Source organism: Aquarana catesbeiana, linkage group LG05 (genome assembly GCF_042186555.1).
Source record: "Aquarana catesbeiana isolate 2022-GZ linkage group LG05, ASM4218655v1, whole genome shotgun sequence".
NCBI classification, from domain to species: Eukaryota; Metazoa; Chordata; class Amphibia; order Anura; family Ranidae; genus Aquarana; species Aquarana catesbeiana.
In genome coordinates, this window is record NC_133328.1 from 249,848,586 (window position 1) to 249,873,564 (window position 24,979).

The 24,979-nt window shown below is 43.0% G+C and overlaps 1 protein-coding gene across 8 annotated transcripts in view; it reads right to left on the minus strand.

Annotated features, from left to right (window-relative positions):
- Positions 1 to 24,979, minus strand: part of CTNND2 (catenin delta 2) — a 1,213,609-nt gene that overhangs the window by 489,448 nt on the left and 699,182 nt on the right. For all 8 annotated transcript variants that reach the window (XM_073630701.1, XM_073630699.1, XM_073630697.1 and 5 more), the window contains one exon: positions 19,043 to 19,175. In XM_073630701.1, the coding sequence (XP_073486802.1) occupies positions 19,043 to 19,175 (133 nt within the window). The remainder of the gene's footprint in view (positions 1 to 19,042; positions 19,176 to 24,979) is intronic.

Below are 24,979 nucleotides of genomic sequence, written 5' to 3' on the forward strand. Positions count from 1 at the left end.
GAAAGGGGCCTAAGGCCCCTTTCACACTCGGGGCGTTTTTCAGGTGCTATAGCGCTAAAAATAGCACCTGAAAAATGCCCTAAAGAAGTAGCTCCATTCACTCCAGTGTGAATCGTGCTTTCACACTGGAGTGGTGCACTAGCAGGACAGTAAGGCCCCTTTCACACTGAGGCGGTGGGGGCGTCTGCAGTAAAGCGGCGCTATTCTTAGCGCCGCTTTACTGTCGTTTTAGCGGCGTTATTCGGCTGCTAGAGGGGCGGTTTTAACCCCCCTGCTAGTAGCCGAAAAGGGTTTAAATCCACCCACAAAACACCGCTGGAGCGGCATTTTGCCGGAGGTATCACAGCGCTGCCCCATTGATTTCAATGGGGAGGAGTGGTGAGTTCACCGCTCCAAAGAAGCGGTGTGCCTTTTTGAGACGCCCTGCCAGCGCACCGCTCCAGTGTGAAAGCCCTCACTGGAGTGAATGAAGCCGCTTCTTTAGGGCGTTTTTCAGACACTATTTTTAGCGCTGTAGCGCCTAAAAATGCCCCAGTGTGAAAGGGGCCTAAAAAAAGTCCTGCTAGCAGCACCTATGGAGCGGTGTATAAACCGCTCCTGCCCATCCTAAAAATAATGCCGTTTTACTGCTGCTGCCCGCACCGCCCCAGTGTGAAAGGGGCCTAAGGCCCCTTTTACACGGACGGACCCTTCAGGTCCGCCTCGGACCTGCGGACCTGAACGGACACTCCATAGACTTCTATGGAGGGTCCGATGTCAATGGTGACATGTCCGTTGACATCTGACCCACTCCAATCCGAAAAAAACCTATTTTTCCATCCGTCTGAGGATCGGATCGGGTGACGACGGACTCTACGGTCCGTCGTCATCCGATCCCCTATAGAGGAGAGCGGCACTCTGACAGGTCTGTCCCTGCACAGTGTGCAGAGACAGACCTATCACCTGCCTGCTCAGCGGGGATCGACGAAGCGATCCCCCGCTGAGCAGAGCGGGCTCCGTACACGGACACGTCCGTGTGAAAGAACCATAAGGCCAACACCCTTTGTACAAAAATCCACGGGAAAGTTTGTACAAAGTCCCATCGTGTATATGAGGCTTAAACACCAGAAATTCAAGTTTTCATATCTTTAAAGGTCACCATACACTGGTCAATCAGTTAGATCTTTCATAAATTAGATTCAGTGCAAGAGCCTGTTTGATTTTCTACAATTAGAAGTAATTCTTACAGTGCATCTTCCTATTAACGCTTTAGCCTAATGCTCTCTTTCCACTATTTCAACCCCAAAGTTACGTGATTTACAATGTGCTTTTTCGGCTTGTTTTCCACTATTGCAACTTGTCATGCCACTAGGGACTGGAAAGTTGCATCACAAGTTCTACCCCATAATTTACAATGAGTACCATTCATATGTGTGCAACTTGCTTACGCCCATGCGCACATGCCGTATACACAGCGGGCACACATCTTTATTATCCATATTTGAATCCATATTTGTCATGGAAATTAACCACTTGCTTACTGGGCACTTAAACCCCCCTGCTGTCCAGACCAATTTTCAGCGCTGATGCATTTGAATGACAATTGCGCGGTCATACTTAGCCAAATGTTTTTTTTTTTGTTTTTTTTTTAAAGTTCCCACAAATAGAGCATTATTTTGGTGGTATCTGATCACCTTTGTGCTTTTTTTCTTTTGTTCAAAAAAAAGAAAAGACAGATTTTTATAAATAATTTTGTATATTTTTGGATATTTTGATATTAAATTTTGCAAACAGGTAATTTTTCTCCTTTACTGATGTACGCTGATGAGGCGGCACTGATAGGCAGCACTGCTTGGGACCGCTGGTGGGCATTGATAGGTGGCACTGGCAGGTGGTACTGGCGGGCACAGATGAGGCAGAATTGCCTCTTCGGGACCAATGTCCCTTGCACCTAAGCCGGTGATCAGTGTTTATTTTTATCCTCATGCTGTCAGCGTGAGGATAAAATATAAACAATTACTGAGCTTTAGTTTACATCATGTGATCAGCTGTCATTGGCTGACAGCTAATCGCATGGTAAGGGGCCGGGATCGGCCCTTACTTTGATCTGTGATCACCTGAGTCTCAGGGACTGAGTGTGCCCTGCAGGGAGCACACGGGGAGTACGTCCTATGACAGCCTCCCAGAAATTCAGGTCTACGCTGTGGCCGTCGTTTGGCTATAGCACAGACACCAAGTGGTTAATAGAAAAACAGATGCAGATTTCTAGGACTGGCCAAAAATAATGTTTAGAGTCAAAGGCAACTGATGACTTTCTATTAAAGGTTTAAATGGGCCATTAACATGCATCACAATTGAACTTAGGAATGTGTCTTTGCAAAGTTAAACTAATTAAAATCCTTTCTTAATTTTGCTTGGGGATAGACTGCAGAGGGATTAGAAGTTTTGTCAGATGTCTACACCCCTGATAGGGTGAAGACACCTCCCAAATTTTGCCAATTTCTCATTCAAAATTATTCACTTCCTGTCACATAGCCAAACAGGAAATGAGGGTAAAACCCTACCAATGTATGTCCTTGGGGACACACGGGTCAATCTAAATAGTTTTCCCATTCGGGAAATTGCACTCTAGCATTTTGCCATGTACATCCCAAATTATTATGTATCTTGGGGTTTATTTACTAAAAGGTAAATCCACTTTACACTACAAGTACACTTAGAAGTGCAGTTGCTGGAGATCCTAGGGGGACAAGCAAGGAAAAGAAAAAAAAAAAACAGCATCTTTGCCTCTGCATGATTGAATGATAAAATCACCAGTGCTTCCCCTCTGATTTTCATCAACTACACTTGTATTGCAGAAAGGATTTGCCTTTAATAAACCCAAAAATACCTAATAATTTGGGGTGTACACAACAAAGTGCTAGAGTGCAATTTGCATAATGGGGACACTAGTTAGATAGACCTGTGTGTCCCCAAGGAAAAATATTGTTAGGGTTTTACTCTCACTTCCTGTTTGGCTATGTGACAGGAAGTAAAGCCAATTTTAAGAAAAAGGGACACAAAGCCCAACCTTAAAAAAAAATAAAAAAATAAACAAAAAAAAAAAATTCTTGATTTCCCTCAAATGTCCACAATTAGAATAGGATTGTCCTCACCTTGATTTTAGTTCAGTGCTCTAAATCAGTGCTTCTCAACCCTGTCCTCAAGTACCCCCCAACAGGCCATGTCTGCAGGTTTTCCTTCATCTTGCACAGGTGCTTTAAATCAAAGTCAATGGGGGGGGGGGTACTTGAGAACTGAGGCTGAAAACCACTGCTCAAAAAGAAAATTGAATACTTACCACTCTTAAATGTTACTTTCCTGGCCACTATCCATAGCAGCATACGCACAATCCATGCATGTGCTACCATGAAGGCACCAGGAAAATAACTTAAAACTAAAAAAGGGGATTTGTCTAAGACATGTCAATCAGCCTAGTTAAGCTGCAGCTGGGAAATGCATTGCATGAAAATTACACACATAAAACAAAACATTTTAAACAATTGTAAATTGTATTGGCCCCCAAAAAAAACAAGACTTGGAAAAGAAGCAAGAAAAGCAAAATACACACATGTATGTTAATTTGAGACACTAACAGAATATGTTTGAGGTTTGACCCTTTTGCAGTGTAAATTAACAGGAGATAAAAGGAGTGTACCCACAAATGTACATCTATTAAGGATTAAAACAACATTAGGCACAACATCTTGAGAAAGAATTTTAAAAATAATGCAGCACAGACAGTTAAATCAAAGTGAACAACGTAAAAACAACAAAAATTGCCAACATAAAAAAGATTTCATGGTAAAATAACCACCACCCAAAAAAATCCAACAAACCAAAGTAACAAATAAATTGCATAAAAACACATCTGTTTTGCAACAACATAACAAACAAAATACATGTGTTAGAAACTCGATAAGGACACCCAAATGTAATCTCTTGTCCCCCCACAATCTTGGCTCTTTTCAGGGCAAAGTAAAGAATGCGATCTGCAAACTTTATATAACATAGGTTTGTGTGCTAATGAAGCAATTGCAAACACATGGACAGTCCATGAAACACACAAAATGCAAGTTCACCCAATGTAGAGAGAACTTCAAAGTTGGTACACCTGTTAACCAGTTGGCGACCGCCGCACGACGATGTACGTCGGCAGAATGGCACGGGCAGGCAAAAGGACTTACAGGTACGTCCTTGCCTGCCCGTGGGTGTGGGGTCCGATCGGACCCCCCCCCGGTGCCTGCGGCGGTCAGATTCAGGTCAGGGGCGATCAAAGGTGAGGGGGAGGCCACTCATTCGTGGCTCCCCCCTCGCGATCGCTCCTGGCCAATGACAGGCTTCCTCGGCTTCTGTAATGTAAACAGAAGCGGAGGAAGTGATGTCACTCTCCTCGAGCCGGTCTTTTCGTTTCGGCGCCGAGAGAAGACATCCAAGTAAGTTTGCACCAACACTGCACTAACAGTCGAACACGCAGGCACACTTGTCACCCCCCCATCACCCCCCAGTCACCCCCTGATCACCCCCCTGTACCCCCTGTCACACTGACACCAAAAGCAGTTTTTTTTATGATTATTGCATTGGTGTCAGTTTGTGACAGTTATAAGTGTTAGAGCAGTTAGGGTTAGCCACCTTTAGGTCTGGGGTACCCCCCTTTAGGTCTAGGGTACCCCCCTAACAAAGTTTTAACCCCGTGATCACCCCCCGTCGCCAGTGTCACTAAGCGATCGTTTTTCTGATCGCTGTATTAGTGACACAGGTGACGCTAGTTAGGGAGGTAAGTATATAGGTTCGCCATCAGTGTTTTATAACGACAGGGACCCCTATATACTACCTACTAATGGTTTTAACCCCCTGATTGCCCCCTAGTTAACCCTTTCACCAGTGATCACCATATAATTGTTACGGGTGACGCTGGTTAGTTAGTTTGTTTTTTATAGTTTATTATAGTTTATTATAGTTTTAGGGCACCAGCCATTTATTAACTTATAAAGGTTTAACCCCCTGATTGCCTGGCGGTGATATAAGTTAAGTTTTTAGGGTCAGATAAGGTCTGTGTCGCCCCAGGCAGCATCAGGTTAGCACCACGCACGCAGCATACACCTCCCTTAGTGCTATAGTATCTGAACGGATCAATATCTGATCCGATCAGATCTATACTCCCCAGCAGTTTAGGGTCCCCCAAAAAAACGCAGTGTTAGCGGGATCAGCCCAGATACCTGCTAGCACCTGTGTTTTGCCCCTCGGCCCAGCCCAGCCCACCCAAGTGCAGTATCGATCAATCACTGACACTTACAAAACACTAAGAACACATAACTGCAGCGTTCGCAGAGTCAGGCCTGATCCCTGCGATCGCTAACAGTTTTTTGGTAGCGTTTTGATACAGCCGCTGACAGTCAGAAGCTTTTTTGCCTGTGAGTCTCACTAGTGTATCCCTAAATTTAGAGCCCAAAATGGCAAATCGAAGGTACACTAGTGAAGAGGCCTACACATTTCTGAGCATGACAGATAGTGAAGAGGAAGTCACTCATCTGTCAGATTCAGGCTCAGAATACAAACCTGTAGAGGACAGCGGCTCCATGACAGATAGCTCTGACGACGGAGTTGTGGTCCCTGCTAAGGTCAGGCGTACCAGACCCCAATCTTCTTCTTCTGTCCTTGAAGTGCAAGAACCGCAGGTCCCTCGTATGGAGCAGAGAAGTACTAGCGCCGCTATTCCTTTTGGTGAACTGGCAAGCACCAGCGGCCTAGTACACCCTGGTCGTACATCCAGCACTGCAGTATCACGTGGTGACGTGGTGAGTCCCATAAGTGCAGTTCAAGCTGGTGAGGTGGCAAGCACTAATAGTGTCCTGCTGCCACCAAGAAGACAAACACAGGCCCGTCGTGCCCATAGTGCCCTTCCTGCTGCATTCGTCAATCCGAATTGGGAACCACTTCTGCAGCACCTGTACTTCCCCCATTCACTGGCCAACCCGGAATTCAGGTGGAAACAGTTGATTTTACGCCACTGGATTTTTATTCACTGTTTTTCACCGAAGATCTCTATAGATCTATTGTGTACCAAAGCAATTTATACGCTGGGCAACACATCGCCGCTAATCCCCAATCCTCCCTTGCCAGAGATTGGAGACCAATTACAGTCACCGAATTTAAGATATTTCTGGGCCTTTCCCTCAACATGGGCATAAATAAAAAGAGTGAGTTGCGGTCATATTGGTCCACTGACCCAATTTACCATATGCCCGTGTTCTCTGCTTCCATGGCCAGGGCACGATACGAGCAGATTTTGAGGTTCATGCACTTCAATGACAATGAACTCTGTCGTCCTCATGGAGACCCTGAATACGATCGGCTCTACAAAATTCGGCCCCTCATAAACCACTTCAACCAGCGTTTTGCAGACTTGTTTACTCCCCATCAAGTTGTCTGCGTTGATGAGTCCCTGATTAAATTTTCTGGCCGCTTGTCATTCAAACAGTACCTTCCCAGCAAGCGTGCCAGATACGGGGTCAAGATGTATAAGCTCTGTGACAGGGCCGCAGGCTATACATGTAGATTTATGGTTTACGAGGGCAAAGATAGTCACGTAGAGCCGACAAACTGCCCTGACTACATAGGAAGCGCTGGCAAGATAGTGTGGGACTTGGTGTCACCCTTATTCGGAAAGGGGTACCATTTATATGTGGACAATTATTACACGAGCGTGGCACTTTTTAGTCACCTTTTTGATCATCAAATTGGAGCATGTGGCACCGTGCGACCTAATCGCCAGGGCTTTCCCCAGCGGCTTGTAGATTCCCGTCTTAGGCTGGGGGAGAAAGCCTGCTTGCAGTGTAATAATTTGCTCGCTATGAAGTGGAGGGACAATAAGAATGTTTTCGTTCTTACCTCCCTTCATGCAGACACGACGGTCCAAATTACTACGGCGACTGGTGTTGTGGAGAAACCCCTCTGTGTCCACGAATATAACCTTAACATGGGAGGGGTGGACCTCAACGACCAGTTGTTGGCGCCGTACCTAGTTGCCCGTAAGGCCAGACGCTGGTACAAAAAAGTGTCTGTATAATTATTTCAATTGGCTTTGCTGAACGCTCATGTGCTATACAGAGCTTCAGGACAGACTGGATCCTTCTTTAAATTCCAGGAAGAGATCGTCAGAGCCCTTCTGTATCCAGACGGTGCTCCACCTCACCTTCCCCAACCAGATGCAGTAAGCAGGCTGCATGGGAGGCATTTTCCTTATGTCCTCCCAAGTACCCCTACCCAATGAGCCCCCCAAAGAAAATGTTGTGTCTGCAGAAAGCGCGGATATAGGCGTGACACCCGGTATTATTGTCCCTCCTGTCCTGGCAATCCTGGTCTTTGCATTGGTGAATGTTTTGAGCGCTACCATACACTAGTTGAGTTTTAGCGTAGGGTACAGCACTGCACAGACTAGGACACACTTTCACAGGGTCTCCCAAGATGCCATCGCATTTTGAGAGACCCAAACCTGGAACCGTTACAGTTTTAAAGGTTACAGTTATAAAAAAAAAATAAAAAAAAACACACAAAAAAACCCCAAAAAAACAAAAATAGTTGTCGTTTTATTGTTCTCTCTCTCTCTCTATTTTCTCTCTATTGTTCTGCTCTTTTTTACTGTATTCTATTCTGCAATGTTTTTCTGTTATGTTTTATTGTTATGTTTTATCATGTTTGCTTTTCAGGTATGTAATTTTTTTATAGTTTACTGTGTTTTAACCATTTTTTTGTTTTCAGGTACGCCATTCAGCTGCAGCGCGGATTTATTTATCTTGACAGCAACAGTGTTTGCTCCCACGATACATAAAGCCGTGACTCCAGCGCTGACTCCACAGTTACATACTTCAGCATATATGCCAAAGCGTGGGGGCAGCAGTGGGTGGAGGAGCGATTTGCTCCTGCCTTTTGCGGGAGGATGCCCCCATGCTTCGGCATATATATATTTTAGGCACAGGTTGCGTTAAATGTTTTATTTTTTACTATGTTTTTTTTTGTATTTGCTTTGCAAGTATGGTAAGTATTACTGTTATACTGTAATGTTACTTTGTTTTTGTTAACCATCATTTGCTTAGCAGGTACGCCATTCAGTTGCAGCGCGAATTTATTTATCTTGACAGCAACAGCGTTTGCTCCCACGATACATAAAGCCGTGACTCCAGCGCTGTCGGAGGTGATTTCACCACCACAGTTACATACTTCAGCATATATGCCGAAGCGTGGGGGCAGCAGTGGGTGGAGGAGCGATTTGCTCCTGCCTTTTGCGGGAGGATGCCCCCATGCTTCGGCATATATAAACGGTGCATGTATGCCCATCATTAGAAGTGGGTGGATGAAGGGAGGTATTCTAATGGTGGGCATATAGATCAATATCTTTTTTTCGTTCAGCCCACAGGCTGCATGAAAAAAAAGTTTACAATATATGCCCAACAAGGACCAGCAACGTACTGGTATGTTGCTGGACTTTGAGTGGTTATACCAGAATGATGCCTGCAGGTTTAGGTATTTGTTTAGGTATTTATACATCTTGGTACCATTCTTTTCAGCCAGCGGTCGGCTTTCATGTAAAAGCAATCCTAGCAGCTAATTAGCCTCTAGACTGCTTTTACAAGCAGTGGGAGGGAATGCCCCCCCCCACCGTCTTCCATGTTTTTCTCTGGCTCTCTTGTCCCAACAGGGAACCTGAAAATGCAGCCGGTGATTCAGCCAGCTGACCATAGAGCTGATCAGAGACCAGAATGGCTCCAAACATCTCTATGGCCTAAGAAACCGGAAGCTACGAGCATTTCATGACTTAGATTTCACCGGATGTAAACAGCGCCATTGGGAAATTGGGAAAGCATTTTATCACACTGATCTTGGTGTGGTCAGATGCTTTGAAGGCAGAGGAGAGATCTAGGGTCTAAAAGACCCCAATTTTTTCAAAAGAGAGTACCTGTCACTACCTATTGCTATCATAGGGGATATATACATTCCCTGAGATAACAATAAAAATGATTTAAAAAAAAATAAAAATGAAAGGAAAAAAAATGAAAAAAAAAAAAAAAAAAAAAAGCACCCCTGTCCCCCCCTGCTCTTGCGCAAAGGCGAACACAAGCGTCGGTCTGGCGTCAAATGTAAACAGCAATTGCACCATGCATGTGAGGTATCACCGCGAAGGTCAGATCGAGGGCAGTAATTTTAGCAGTAGACCTCCTCTGTAAATCTAAAGTGGTAACCTGTAAAGGCTTTTAAATGCTTTTAAAAATGTATTTAGTTTGTCGCCACTGCACGTTTGTGCGCAATTTTAAAGCATGTCATGTTTGGTATCCATGTACTCGGCCTAAGATCATCTTTTTTATTTCATCAAACATTTGGGCAATATAGTGTGTTTTAGTGCATTAAAATTTTTTAAAAAGTGTGTTTTTTCCCCAAAAATGCGTTTGAAAAATTGCTGCGCAAATACTGTGTGAAAAAAAAAATGAAACACCCACCATTTTAATCTGTAGGGCATTTGCTTTAAAAAAATATATAATGTTTGGGGGTTCAAAGTAATTTTCTTGCAAAAAAAAAAAATTTTTTCATGTAAACAAAAAGTGTCAGAAAGGGCTTTATCTTCAAGTGGTTAGAAGAGTGGGTGATGTGTGACATAAGCTTCTAAATGTTGTGCATAAAATGCCAGGACAGTTCAAAACCCCCCCAAATGACCCCATTTTGGAAAGTAGACACCCCAAGCTATTTGCTGAGAGGCATGCCGAGTCCATGGAATATTTTATATTGTGACACAAGTTGCGGGCAAAAAAACAAATTTTTTTTTTTTTGCACAAAGTTGTCACTAAATGATATATTGCTCAAACATGCCATGGGAATATGTGAAATTACACTACAAAATACATTCTGTTGCTTCTCCTGAGTACGGGGATACCACATGTGTGAGACTTTTTGGGAGCCTGGCCACTTATGGGACCCCGAAAACCAAGCATCGCCTTCAGGCTTTCTAAGGGCGTAAATTTTTGATTTCACTCTTCACTGCCTATCACAGTTTCGGGGGCCATGGAATGCCCAGATGGCACAACCCCAAATGACCCCATTTTGGAAAATAGACACACCAAGCTATTTGCTGAGAGGTATAGTGAGTATTTTGCAGACCTCACTTTTTGTCACAAACTTTTGAAAATTGAAAAAAGAAAAAAAAAATACATTTTTCTTGTCTTTCTTCATTTTCAAAAACAAATGAGACCTGCAAAATACTCACCATGCCTCTCAGCAAATAGCTTGGGGTGTCTACTTTCCAAAATGGGGTCATTTTGGGGGGTTTTGTGCTATCTTGGCATTTTATGGCCTTCGAAACTGTGATAGGTAGTGAGGAGTGAAATCAAAAATTTACGCCCTTAGAAATCCTGAAGGCGATGATTGGATTTCGGGGCCCCGTATGAAGCTAGGCTCCCAAAAAGTCCCACACATGTGGTATCCCCGTACTCAGGAGAAGCAGCAGAATGTATTTTGGGGTGTAATTCCACATATGCCCATGGCATGTTTGAGCAATATATCATTTAGTGACAACTTTGTGCAAAAAAAAAAAAATTGTCACTTTCCCGCAACTTGTGTCAAAATATAAATGGACTCAACATGCCTCTCAGCAAATAGCCTGGGGTGTCTACTTTCCAAAATGGGGTCATTTGGGGGGGTTTGTGCCATCTGGGCATTTTATGGCCTTCAAAACTGTGATAGGTAGTGAGGAGTGAAATCAAAACTTTACGCCCTTAGAAATCCTGAAGGCGGTGCTTGGTTTTCGGGGCCCCGTACGTGGCTAGGCTCCCAAAAAGTCCCACACATGTGGTATCCCCGTACTCAGGAGAATCAGCAGAATGTATTTTGGGGTGCAATTCCACATATGCCCATGGCCTGTGTGAGCAATATATCATTTAGTGACAACTTTTTGTAAATTTTTTTTTTTGTCATTATTCAATCACTTAGGACAAAAAAATAAATATTCAATGGGCTCAACATGCCTCTGAGCAATTTCCTTGGGGTGTCTACTTTCCAAAATGGGGTCATTTGGGGGGGGGGGTTTGTACTGCCCTGCCATTTTAGCACCTCAAGAAATGACATAGGCAGTCATAAACTAAAAGCTGTGTAAATTCCAGAAAATGTACCCTAGTTTGTAGACTCTATAACTTTTGCGCAAACCAATAAATATACGCTTATTGACTTTTTTTTTACGAAAGACATGTGGCTGAATACATTTTGGCCTAAATGTATGACTAAAATTGAGTTTATTGGATTTTTTTTATAACAAAAATTAGAAAATATCATTTTTTTTCAAAATTTTCGGTCTTTTTCCATTTATAGCGCAAAAAATAAAAACGGCAGAGGTGATCAAATACCATCAAAAGAAAGCTCTATTTGTGGGAAGAAAAAGATGCAAATTTCGTTTGGGTGCAGCATTGCATGACCGCGCAATTAGCAGTTAAAGCGACGCAGTGCCAAATTGTAAAAAGTGCTCTGGTCAGGAAGGGGGTAAATCCTTCCGGGGCTGAAGTGGTTAAGGATGTCCTTAAATTACTAACCCAAAAAACACACTCTGAGCATGCCCAGAAACATCCAAGTGCTGTTCACAAACAAAAAGCACCGCCAAAAAAACCAAAGTCCCTGAGCATGCCCAGAACAACCCAAATGCAGCTAGCACAAAATAAGCCACCCTCCTGTCCAAAATTAAGTACATCATCCAGCATGCACCAAAATTACAGATGGGACAAAACACCCCCCAGTCCAGGGGGGCAACTAAAGAGCCTAACATGTGCAAAAGTTATACAACAAATACAATTGCAGTCTAAGGGAACTGACTTGGTAATTTTACTAGTCCCCACTTGGCTGGCTTATCTTCTAGTTATTGGCCTTAAAATGGGTATGGGGCCCAGGTCCCACCCTAAGGGACATATATCAATTGGACAATCCCAAAAAAGAAACAAGGAGAAATGCCTTTAAATATGCCAAATTGCTTAAGGGCCATTTCACACCAATGCAGTCCAGTGCATATTTTATGCATCAAAAATGCATGGAAAGTCGGTTATATGGTTTTCAATGGCATAGTTCACACCAGTGCTTGCATTTCCAGTGCGTTCCAGTTCCAGAAAAAAAAAGTAGAACGTGCTGCATTTTTTCTGCACTGGACTGTACTGGAAAGCTGTAAAACCCATCAAAAACGCACTGGAACGCACTTGTCCTTATTTAAGGTTAGTGAGTTTTTGATGCAGTCCTGTGCTTTTTTCCCCCCTCTTTTTTTCTTAACCTTAAATAAGGACAAGTGTGTTGCAGTGCTTTTTTGGTGCATTTAGGTGCGTTTCAGTGTGTTTTTGATGCATTTTACAGCGTTTCAGTACAGTCCAGTGCATACAAAATGCAGCATGTTCTACTTTTTTTTGGGAACTGGAAACGCACTGGAACTGCAAGCACTGCTGTGAACTATGCCATTGAAAACCATATAACCTACTTTCCATGCGTTTTTGATGCAGAAAAAAATCGCACTGGACTGCATGTGGTGTGAACTGGCCCTTAAGGAATAAAAGTTGTTTAAAACTACTCGCGGCTATAATGAAATGTCGGTCTGGCAATACACATAAAAGTTCATTGATAAAAACAGCATTTAAGAAAAACAAAACAAAATTAAGAAAAAAAAATGTGTGGGGTTCCCCCGAAATTCCACACCAGGCCCTTCAGGTCTGGGGAATCCCACGCCAAAATAAAAACAAACGGCATGGGGTCCCCCTCAAAATCCATACCAGGCCCTTCAGGTCTGGTATGGATTTTAAGGGGAACCCCACGCCAAAATAATAAAAAAAAATGGCGTGAGGGTCCCCCTCAAAATCCATACCAGGCCCCTTCAGGTCTAGCATGGATTTTAAGGGGAACCCCATGCCAAAATTTAAAAAAAATGGCGTGGAGGTCCCCCCAAAAATCCATACTAGACCCTTATCCGAGCACGCAACCTGGCAGGCCGCATGAAAAGAGGGGGGACGAGAGAGCGCCCCCCCACCTGAACCGTACCAGGACACATGCCCTCAACATTGGGAGGGTGCTTTGGGGTCCCCCCAATGCACCTTGTCCCCATGCTGATGAGGACAAGGGCCTCATCCCCACAACCCTTGGTGGTTGACAAGGGGACCCCCAGATCTCGGCCCCCCCCCTGTGTGAAATGGTAAGGGGGTACAAAAGTACCCCTACCATTTCACAAAAAAGTGTCAAAAATGTTAAAAATGACAAGACAGTTTTTGACAATTCCTTTATTTAAAGTCTCTTCTTTCCATCTTCGGGTCTTCTTCCTTCCTTAATCCTTCGGTTTCTTCCTCCATCATCTTCTTCCTCTGCTTCTTCCTCCGATCTTCGGGTTCTTGCTCCAGTGTTCTTGTCCGGCACCTTCTTTCCGGCTTAGTTCTCGGGCCGCTCTGCATCCATGATGGGAGGCTCCCCCTGTGTGACGCTTCTCTTCTGACACTTATATAATGGAACCGCATTTCAGAGGGGACGGGGTCACCGGGTGGCCCCGTCCTCCACTATTTAAGAAGTGTCAGAAGACAAGAAGCGTCACACAGCTGGAGCCTCCCATCATGGAGAACGAAGTGGGGAAGAAGACACCGCGGAGGAAGATGCCGGACGAGAACACCGTTCTTGTTAAAGGGGGCTTCCAGATTCTGATAAGCCCCCTGCCCGCAGACCCCCACAACCACCGGGCAAGGGTTGTGGGGATGAGGCCCTTGTCCTCATCAACATGGGGATAAGGTGCTTTGGGGGGACCCCAAAGCACCCTCCCAATGTTGAGGGCATGTGGCCTGGTACGGTTCAGAAGGGGGGGCGCTCTCTCGTCCCCCCCTCTTTTCCTGTGGCCTGCCAGGTTGCGTGCTTGGATAAGGGTCTGGTTGGATTTTTAGGGGGACCCCACACCATTTTGTTTTTAAATTTTAGCGCGGAGTTCCCCTTAAAATCCATACCAGACCTGAAGGGCCTGGTATGGATTTTGAGGGGCACCCCCACGCCATATTTTTAAAATATTTTTGGCGTGGGGTTCCCCTTAATATCCATACCAGACCTGGAAGGGCTTGGTATTGAATTTCGGGGGAACCCCACCCATTTTTTTTTCTTAATTTTGTTTTTTTCTTAATGCTGTTTTTATCAATTAACTTTTATGTGTATTGCCGGACCGACATTTCATTATAGCCGCGAAGTGAACCGGTGTTAAAAAAAAAAAAAAAAAAAAAAAATGTAGATGTGCGCCCGTTCAACCTATGCAAATGCAATTACGTTGCTTGACATTTACTAAGATTTTGCTGGCGCACTGAACCAACGCATTTGAATAAGCGCAAATGCCGTTTGAGCATGCGCAGTGCATAAATTGACCTCCCGTAGCTCTAAATGTATTTGCCGGCGTAGCTGGCTTTTTCAGAGAAAGTTACTTTTTCATTCTATTTTGGGTATATTTGTGACTTGGGCAGTTAGTACCATACTTCCTCACATCACCCCCATAATATTGGCAATTCCAGCTTGTTTAAATTTTAAGTTAAAGATGCTGTGCGGAATGTCCATAGTGGCATACCAATTGCCTCTTCCCGTGCGCCGGGAAGAGAATAGTAAATGGGAAATTGCGCTGTGTTACCGGCGCATATGTTTTGTAAATATGAAAATGTAATTTGTGCATTGGCGTGCGCCGCAACTCATGGCGCAAATGCTTTGTAAATCAGCCCATTTGTGTAATTTATTTTTTATTTTTTTTTTGTCCTTTTTCAGTCACTTGTGACAAAAAAATAAAATATTCCATGGGCTCAACATGCCTCTCAGCAATTTCCTTTGGGTGTCTGCTTTCCAAAATGGGGTTATTTGAGGGGGGGGGGGGTTGTACTGCCATGACATTTTAGCACCTCAAGAAATGAGATAGGCATAGTCATAAACTAAAAGCTGCATAAATTCCAGAAAATGTACCCTAGTTTGTAGATGCTATAACTTTTGCACAAACTAATAAATATATGCTTATTGACATTTTTTTTTACCAAAGACATGTGACTGAATACATTTTGGCCTAAATGTATGACTAAAATTGAGTTTATTGGATTTTTTTTATAACAAAAAATAGAAGATCGCAAAAAATAAAAACCACAAAGGTGATCAAATAACACCAAAAGAAAGCTCTATTTGTGGGGAAAAAAAGAACGCAAATTTACTTTGGGTACAGCATTGCATGACTGCGCAATTACCAGTCAAAGCAGCGCAGTGCCAAATTGTAGAAAGTGCTCTGGTCAGGAAGGGGGTAAAACCTTTCAGGGCTGAAGTGGTTAAAGATCTATCACCAGAATAATACAAAGAGTGGTAAATTCCCCAGAGGATTCTATAAATAACAAATGACACTTGTCCCCATCAAAATTCACGCAGGGCTTGCTGAACTATGGTATCAGACATACCTCCTAACCAATTATACTTATAAAAGTATTAGAAAAAAAAAAAAAGATTAGTTAAACCCACGAATGCTGTTTTTTTGGGGGTTTTTTTAACCACTACTATTTCTTTATACTGGCTTTTGAAATGTACAAATGCAGCAATTAAGAAATTGGATGAAAGGTTTAGCACTGGTAAACAGTTTTTGAAAGATAAAAAGTGCATTTTATATACATATAACTATATCCAGTTCCGCGCCAGAGCAATTTTTTTTATTTTACGCATACATGTAAAACTCTTGATTGTTGGCAATAAAATTTATTAAACCCCCAGAACAATGCTGCTGCAGCTATCTGCATGTGATTAAAGGTTCACTCTTTGGACATACATAGTATGCCCGCAGAGCTGAATTGGTTATACACTAAGGGCAGCCATCAGAAATTTTTAGGCCCCTTACACAGCTTTAGGCCTGGGCCCCCCGAGCCTGACCACCAACATTCCCCAGGGCCTGCCCACGGGCCATGCCACCGAATCTGCACACCGGCCACCACCTGTACGCACTCACCCCCCAATCCTGTATGTATATATATATATATATATAGAGAGAGAGAGAGAGAGAGAGAGAGAGAGAGATAGCTCTCTCTCTCTCTCTCTCTCTCTCTCTATATATATATATATATCTATTATAATCAGCCCCCTTCACACCTGTATATATGTCAGCCCCCCACATACACAAATCAGTAAATACACAAACCGCCCCCCTCCCTTTCTTCACAGCCCCTACTTATAAAGGGGAGATCTTCCTACCTAGTCCCAGCTCTTGTTTTCACAAAGCTGACATGTTGCTGACACAGGGGAGCCGATCACACTACATAACACAGTACAGGCAGCTCAAACGAGGGGTGCACGTGAATATAGTAGCCAGAGGTGGCAGCAAGGAGCTTGATGTCTGAGCTCAATGACACAGAGCAGCAGAAGCTGCCGAGATCGTTTCTGCAGTGCACAACACGGCTCCCCTTCACCAGCTCCTGCCTTCTTCTGGCCCAGACGGACCCTTCGGGCCCCAGGGCTCCTTACAGTTGTATCGGCAGTCCCCCCCCGATGGTGGCCCTGTAATACACTATATTATCAAAAGTATTGGGGCACCTGCCTTTACACGCACATGAACTTTATTGGCATCCCAGTCTTAGCCTGTAGGGTTCAATATTGAGTTGGCCCACCCTTTGCAGCTATAACTGCTTCAACTCTTCTGGGAGTGTGTCTATGGGAATGTTTGACCATTCTTCCAGAAGTGCATTTGTGAGGTCAGGCACTGAGGTGGATGAGAAGGCCTTGCTCGCAGTCTCCGCTCTAATTCATCCCAAAGGTGTTCTTTTGGGTTCAGGTCAGGACTCATCCGTGTCTTTTGTGGACCTTGCTTTGTGCGCTGGTGGGCAGTCATGTTGGAACAGGAAGGGGTCATTCTTAAACTGTTCCCACAAATTGGGGAGCATGAAATTGTCCAAAATGTCTTGATACGCTTATGCCTTAAGAGTCCTCTTCACTGGAACTAAGGGGCCAAGCCCAACCACACACCATATTCCCCCCTCCACCAAATGATTTGGACCAGTGCGCAAAGCAAGGTCCATAAAAGACATGGAAGACATGGATGAGAGAGTAACAAATTTAATTGAAATTCTTTCAAATTCATTTTGTTTATTCGCTTTCTAACGAATTCCAAATAATCGACCGATTCGAATTCTGTGTGAAGAATAGCTGGTTGTTAAGCAGCAGGCTGCCACGTCGTTAACAACAAATGACTCATCAGCTTCCCCACTGACAGCTGACATGTAAACAAAACAATGCCAGCAATAGAAAAAAAAATGCATGGGGTCCCCCAAAATTGATACCAGACCCTTATCCGAGCATGCAACTTGGCAAGCCCGGAAAGGGGGAAGAGCGAGGGCCCCCCCTTTTGTGAACCATACCAGGCCACATGCCCTTAACATGGGGGTGCTTTAACAAGGAGGCCCCCAGATCCCAGTCTCCCCTATGTGAAAAGGGGGTGAAATGGGTAAAAAGTGAATATAGACAGTCATCAATCCAGCATGCCTTGGTCAGTGATGTCACAAGGGGGTGGGGTCACCCACTAACGTCATCGGATTACTCCACCCCTTAGCTATTTAAGAAATGTCAGATGGAGGAGCAGGCAGTCCTCGGGGAGCGTTCGACGAGGCTGAAGTTTGAAAGGGTTGTGTGGAAGAGACCCTTGTCCCAATCAACATGAGCCAAAGCACCCCCCCATGTTGAGGACATGTGGTCTGGCACGGCTCAGGAGGCGCTCGCTCACCCCTCCTTTCCTGGTCTGCCAGGCTGCATGCACGGATAAGGGTTCGGTATGGATTTTGGGGGGGGGGGTGCACAGCATTTGTTTTTTAATTTTTTTGGCGTGAGATTCCCTTTAGAATCCATATCAGACTCGAATGGCCTAGTATGAATTGAGAGAGGGACCCCACACTGTTTTTTCAGATTTCTCTACTGCCGGCATTGTTTTGTTTACATTTCAGCTGTCAGTGGGAAAGCCCGCTGAGAGCTGATGAGTAATCAGTTGTTAAGGACGTGGCAGCCGGCTTCTCGAGTCGCTGCTTAACAACCAGCTATTCTTCACACAGAATTCGAACTGGTCAATCATTTTTCGTCCGATCCGAATTCGAAACGCAATTTAACAAAAACAAAGCGAAAATAAATTAATTCCAAAGTAACACTAAACTAATTCCAAAGCCAAAGAAAATTAGTAACATAACTACTATACTATACTAAACTACTATAAATATATCCGAAACTAAACGAAATACATTTTTTCAGTTCTGCACATGTCTAGAATACAGTACTGTGCAAAAGTTTTAGAAATTTGTGCAAAAATGGTGTAAATTAAATTAGGAATGCTATCAGAAATAGAAGTGTTATTAGTCTATTTTCACACCTGCCTAGCACTGCAGGCTGGTCAACCATGTTGTACTGTACACACATTGCCTGTAGTAACATATATATTATCTATGGTAATTTGCATGTAGAGCTTCTTGTTTATGGATTTTGTCTATACATTTCCTGAGCATTTTTAACCAATAAATGTTTTAAAAATTACTACATTTAGCTATAGCAGTTTGGGTGTAGACTGTTCACCTTTTAAGTGTGTTTTCTTATCAACCAGTAAAAGTTGCATTAAAAAAAAAAGGGGGGGGGGGGGGTCCAAAAGCAACAAAATCTGAATTTGGCAGACCAAAAATAGAATGGATTTGTTGCTCACAAAAAATTATTGAGGAGGTAGGGTGGGGGCAGGTTATCAATACTTATCAATACATCTTTTAACAAAAAAGTCGAAAATTCTTGATCCCATATTATTGTTGCTTTACTCTTCAACAGGTGAGAATGGATGAATCCCAACTTAAGCTATTTAAAGACTATACATTACATTTTTGTTTACCCTATGGTATTGCTACTCTACTCCTATCAATGTGTCTCAATTTAGGTTTGCTCATATATTTTAGGTATCTTACCATAACAGGAGAATAAATATAATACAATATATCAAGCAACTGTAATAGTAAATTACATTACCCACCTCTCCTTTAATTTTATTATCTCCAAAGCACAGGTGCTGCAGGTAGGCAGCTGCATTTGACTGAACAGAAGGGAACTGATGCTGCAACATTTGTATTACTTCAGGAAGTTCTGGATCTCGCCAGCCAAACTCTCTAAAAAGAATATAAACACTATTATGTTACTGAAAAAATGAAAATAATTTACTTAAGTGCTTATAGATAACCTAGATAATATATGAAACACTGGTTCAGCAGCAACTATTTAAATGTGCTCTGATACCACATACATGATTAGTAATAATAGTGCACTTAAACCCAACCCAACTTAGAGTGCTGTGAACACCAACATGTTCATTTCCCTTGAGAAAGTCACGTGACCTGTGACGCAACACATTGGGAGGAGCCAGTGATGTCACTTCCGGTGGTTCACTATATCGGATGTGCAGTGAGGAGGAGAGCTGCTTGCACTACTGATCATTCAATCAGCGTTTTTTTGATCACACTGAATGAATATTCTATATCAAGTAGGAAATTCACTTTGTTGAGAGTGAATTTTTTAGAATCCTTGGAGAAAACAGAGATAAATCATGGGAAACATATAAGCTTATCGTAGTGAGGACCCCCCGTTTTTGAAAAGCGAAATCTGACTCAGGGGTCTTATCATTTTATGTTTTGAAGGTGAGCAGAAACTTTTTACCTAGGTGGTGGTGGTGTTTTTGTCGTTGGAACTTTCTTTTCACTTTTGTACTATCACTGCGTGTGTATATATTATTTATGTCTACCCACAAAAGGAATAATAGTACCATATTAAGAATTTTTGTGTATTCTGTATACCTACAGACTATTGGTGTTTGCAGCACTGTGCATTATTATATATAAGTTGGGTTTAAGCGCACTATTATTACTTTATTACTATTATGTTACTATAACCAATTATGTTTATTTATTTGCAAAACATTGTCATAAATACTGATCAACCAGTGTATGTTGTATAACAGGAAATTAGGATTTTGATTTACCTGTAAAATCCTTTTCTTAGAGTACATCACAGAACACAGAAGAGTTAAAGGATAAGTTCACCTTTCATAGCATGTTACATATTACACCAATATCCAGGGTGTAACATGTAACATGTTATGAAGGCACCAGCCCCTGCACCTCCCGCTCCCCCCTTGTGACAGCTAGCAGGGGATCTTCCCCCGCCTGCCCGGTCGTGTCACTCATTCACAGCACTCTGTTAATGAAAAACGACAAGTTCCGGCAGCCTTTGCAGCTGTCGACTTGTGGTTTTTAACATCTTGCTGACCTCCCCACATACACGTACTGCTGAGTGGTGGCTCCTGTGCACAAAATCACGTACAGGTACGTGATTCTGCACTTTTGAGTCTGGGGCACGCACGCACGCCGCCGTTGACCTGCTCCCACTTGGATACAGCAGGGGGCATTTAGAAAGTACTCCATGAAACACATTTAATCCTTTGATCGCCCCTGATGTTATCCCCTTCCCAGCCAGTGTCATTAGTACAGTGACGGTGCATTTTTTTTTTTTTTTTTTTAAGCACTGATCACTGTATTACTATCACTGGTTCCAAGAAAGGTGTCAAAAGTGTCAATGTCTGATTTAACTACCGCAATATCACAGTCCCACTATAAGTCGCTGATCACTGCCATTACTAGTAAAAAAAAAAAAATCCATATATATATATCCCCATCTGTAGACGCTATAACATTTCCAGAAAACAAATCAATATAAGCTTTTTGGAATTTTTTTAATTCCAAAAATATGTAGAAAAATACATATTGGCCTAAATTGATAAATAAATTAAATTTTTTACATTTTTTTTTTTTATTAGATATGTTTTATAGCAGAAAGTAATTTTTTTTTTTTTCAAAATAGTCTGTCTTTTTTTTGTTTATAGTGCAAAAAATAAAAACCGCAGAGGTGATCAAATACCACTAAAAGAAAGCTCTATTTGTGGGGAAAAAAACACACATTTTATTTGGGTACAGTGTCGCACATGTCCATGCAATTGTGAGTTGAATTAACGCAGTGCTGTATCGCAAAAAATGGCCTGGTCATGAAGGGGGTAAACCTTCCAAAGCTGAAGCGAATAATGAACTACCACAGCGCAGTGAGCGCCATGGTAGTTCATTCATTTTTCCTGTCAGAATGTATCGGCTTGCTTGTACTGTGAGCACCTTGGTAGTTCATTAACCACTTCAGCTCTGGAAGGTTTACCCACCTTCATGACCAGGCCATTTTTTGCAATACACTGACAGATCTGCAGGAGACCTGCAAGGCATCAGCGATCTGCTGATCGCTGGTGCAATGCTTTACAGGCTCCAGAAACCAAAAATAATAAATGCACATTTTTTACGTGCAAAAAAATGTGCATTTATTATTTTTTTGTCAAAAGGTGAACTTATCCTTTAATGGTCATTACTACATGGGTTATGTCACTGAGGAATAAAAGCCTTAAGGGGTGATTTGTGTGTCCTGTGATGTATTCAAAGAAAAGATTCTACAGGTTACAAAAAAATCATAATTTGTTAATCATACATCACAGAGCAGTGCTTATGAAAGAAAATCCTTTTGGACTCGGAAGACATTACTGGCTTCTGATCTGTAACCTTTACATTCTTCTTAAGAGGTAAGAGAGCACTCTAACCCACAGTCACCTTCTGATGTAGGCATCCAAGGATGATCCGAATAAGCATCTGCCCTCATAGGGCAGCCACTCAATGTGCTCCTTATAGAGAAGTTACACCAACCAACACTAGGATCTTTCTCATGTGGATAGACATAGTGGCCACTCGTGAAATCTGCCTTATATCCTCCAAGACATCTACTGAGAAGCTCAGGGCTTTTGGAAAATCTTCCAGTAGCTGGCAAATGGCAAGATCTTCTGGATCTGATTCTCAGGAAGGGAGCATCAGCTTTGCTCAGGCCTTAAGGGCTTGGCGCATTCCTACAGCAGTCATAGCATGCTGGAGAGATGCTCCCAATGGAGAGACTGATGCTTCCAAACGCCAATCCTTGGTGTTCCTAAATACCAGAACATAATCTACCAGGACTGTTGGGGGACTGAATAGTAAATAGCTGGGCTCACAGCCGTAATACTCAATTTCTTGCATAATTCTTTTTCCATGGAGTATTGGTGAGTAAACCATTTTAGTGGTGAAAACACCTTCTCTGGTTGAGCCTTATAAGCCTACATCACTTCCTGCAAGTGAGGGTGCACTGGAAAGGACTTTTTGACAGCTACAAGGAATTTCAGGTGAAAAAGATTCAGGAAGTGGCAACTTTAAAAATAAGGTTATACAGTAGTTTATCATGCTAGTATTTTCAATCGAAAATCAAAGTAGGAGCTCAAAACCTGAAACATTTTATTTGGCATGTCTGTAATTACAATAACCCTAATTTCTTAATCATACACCACAGGACACAGAGGAGTTAATAGTCATTACTACATGGGTTATGCTGTCACCTTCAAGTGAATAGACACTGGCCAGAGAAAAATGCAGGAATCTCCACCCAGGCATAACCCCACCCTTAGTTTTGTTCTAGCATCTGAAGATGTCCATTTTGGGACATTCTCCCTACATCTCTGGACCTAATTCTAATACCTCTATCTGGGCAGAGGTGGGTCTCATTAGGATTAGCCACTACTGCAAAGCAGGCCAGGAGCAACTGTACCTGGACCCAGTGGCAGCTGTTTTTTTTTAATATTTCATCGACAGCGCTGAAGCCCCCATGCGTTTTGCTGGCCCAGTCACGGGGGGCACCCCCCATTAGTCATTCAGTAAGTCAGGGACAGCACTTACCCCATCTTGTGGGCAGCACTCCAGGCAGCAGTGGTGGCGGCTTCTCTCCAGGTGGGTCTCAGTTCCCCAGCCTCTCCTCCCTCCTCCTCCTGGTGGTCAATCAGATCAGATCTCCTTTTGACCAATCCGGTGACTGGTTTCATGACCCGCTTCCTGATTAGCCAGGAGGATCAGTGTGAAAATAAAGAATATTAATTTGCTATTGTCACAGAACTGGGTGGGGTCGGGGGGCCAGAGCACCCTTTATTGAAGCCTATTAGAGCCTCTGACTCTAATAACGTGCTAAACCCCCCCCCCCCTCACTGGAATCCATTGTCCGATGCCCTGTATGTAGATCAGGGGGCCGGATGCATGGATGGGGGGGCAGCACCAGTGTGCCCCTAATGGATGGGCCGCCCCTGCCTGGACCACTTATACAAGAAGGAACGGCCTGTAATGTCTGCTGCTCAGCACTGGATGCTCTGGAAAGCAACCACCAATGTACCGGGTACCCAGTGATCTTACTGGCAGGGTGCTCTAGAGCAGCCTTTTTCAATTAGGGTTCCCAGGTATATCTGAGGTGCCTTGGCAAATTGCCTAAAAATTGCCCAGAAATTGTATACAAGCCAGCGGGTGGATCAGGCCTGCCTTTTAGTTACACAAAGCCACAGGTTTTCATTGTATACCATTACAACATTCTAGCCGCCAGCATCCTAACAACCAATAACATCATCAGTTGATAAGAAGGATGTCGGTCACCTGCACAGCATCCTTGCTTGCCCCTCCCCTGATCCACGCCATTAGCATTGGGGTCAGGTTAGCTGAGTGATCGAGAGAAACTGAGGAAGAAGAGAAACACTGGAATACCAGCCAGTACCAATGTGTAAAGGTGTATTTGCTTTGGAAGAAAAAAATCACCTCTAATGGTGGGTATCCTACGTGTGTGGCTGTTGCTGCATTATGTAAAATTATTAGAATAGTTTTCTGATATTTTTCTTTCAGACACAACAAAAGCTATACTTGGTATGCAACTCAAGGCTTCAATTAAAGGTGAAGATCAGGCAAACGAGTACATGTACAAATGAAATGCCTATATGAGAGCTGATTTACCTGTTAAATTATTTTTATTACTGTCCATCCAATCTTATGATTTACATAACACATAACTCTTCCACACAGCATAGCCCTTTCTGCCTATACAAGACATCACAATTCTGTTTGCAAGTGAAGAAAAAGCAGCAGAATTGAATGGCTTCTTGTGTTACTTCTCCCTCTCCAGATCCAGTCTAAACTCTGCTGTAGAACAGATTGCAAGAAACTGATACCAGGTCAAATTTAGGTATTTACACTGCTTCCAAAAACAAACAACCTAACTGTATTGCTACATTAATGCATATATAGCTGCACTAATTTGTTTATGTTACAGTTGTCTGGAATTCAGCTGTAGGGTCATTAAATAGAGCAAACAGGTCTCATTTAATTATAACAAAGGGAGTTTTTTGTACAGTTGCAGAAAGGTTTTACAATTGTAAGAGCATTTAAGAGCTGGAATAGTATCAAAATTATTCAAGCAGATTCAGTTGTTTAAAAATGGCAGGGTTATTCAATAAAAGAACATTTCAATAAATACATAAAACAATATAAGGCATTTTATTTTTAAACCAGATGTATGTATACGAGGAGTACTCTGAATAACTAGGGATTCTGATTTATGTGTTTTTTTTTTTTTAACACGAAGGACATAGGCGTGCGCAGGGTGTGTGCCTGGGCACACCCTAATCACTACATGCAGTGTCGATTCCCCCTACTGACCGGGCTTCCCCTGTGTTGGCACTCGCACAGTGCTGCTGGCTTCCCTCCTCTCACCCCAGCTGCTGTGGGGGATGTTTCAGGATGGAGAGTGCGGTAAGGGGCTTGTAAATAGGCCATTTACCAGCGCCTTCCTTTTCTAAATGAACACACTCACTCACTGTGTTCATTCATAACTGACGCATAGTAAACTGTTTATTATGCTTCTCTTTGTGAATTAACAGGAAGCCGCTCAGCGCAGATCATTTCTCATTCATTCACTGCCCCATGCAGCTGAGGCTGCAGAGAAAGGCATGTGTGTTTGAGCTTTGGGGTGCACACCTTAATGCAATAGGCTACACACA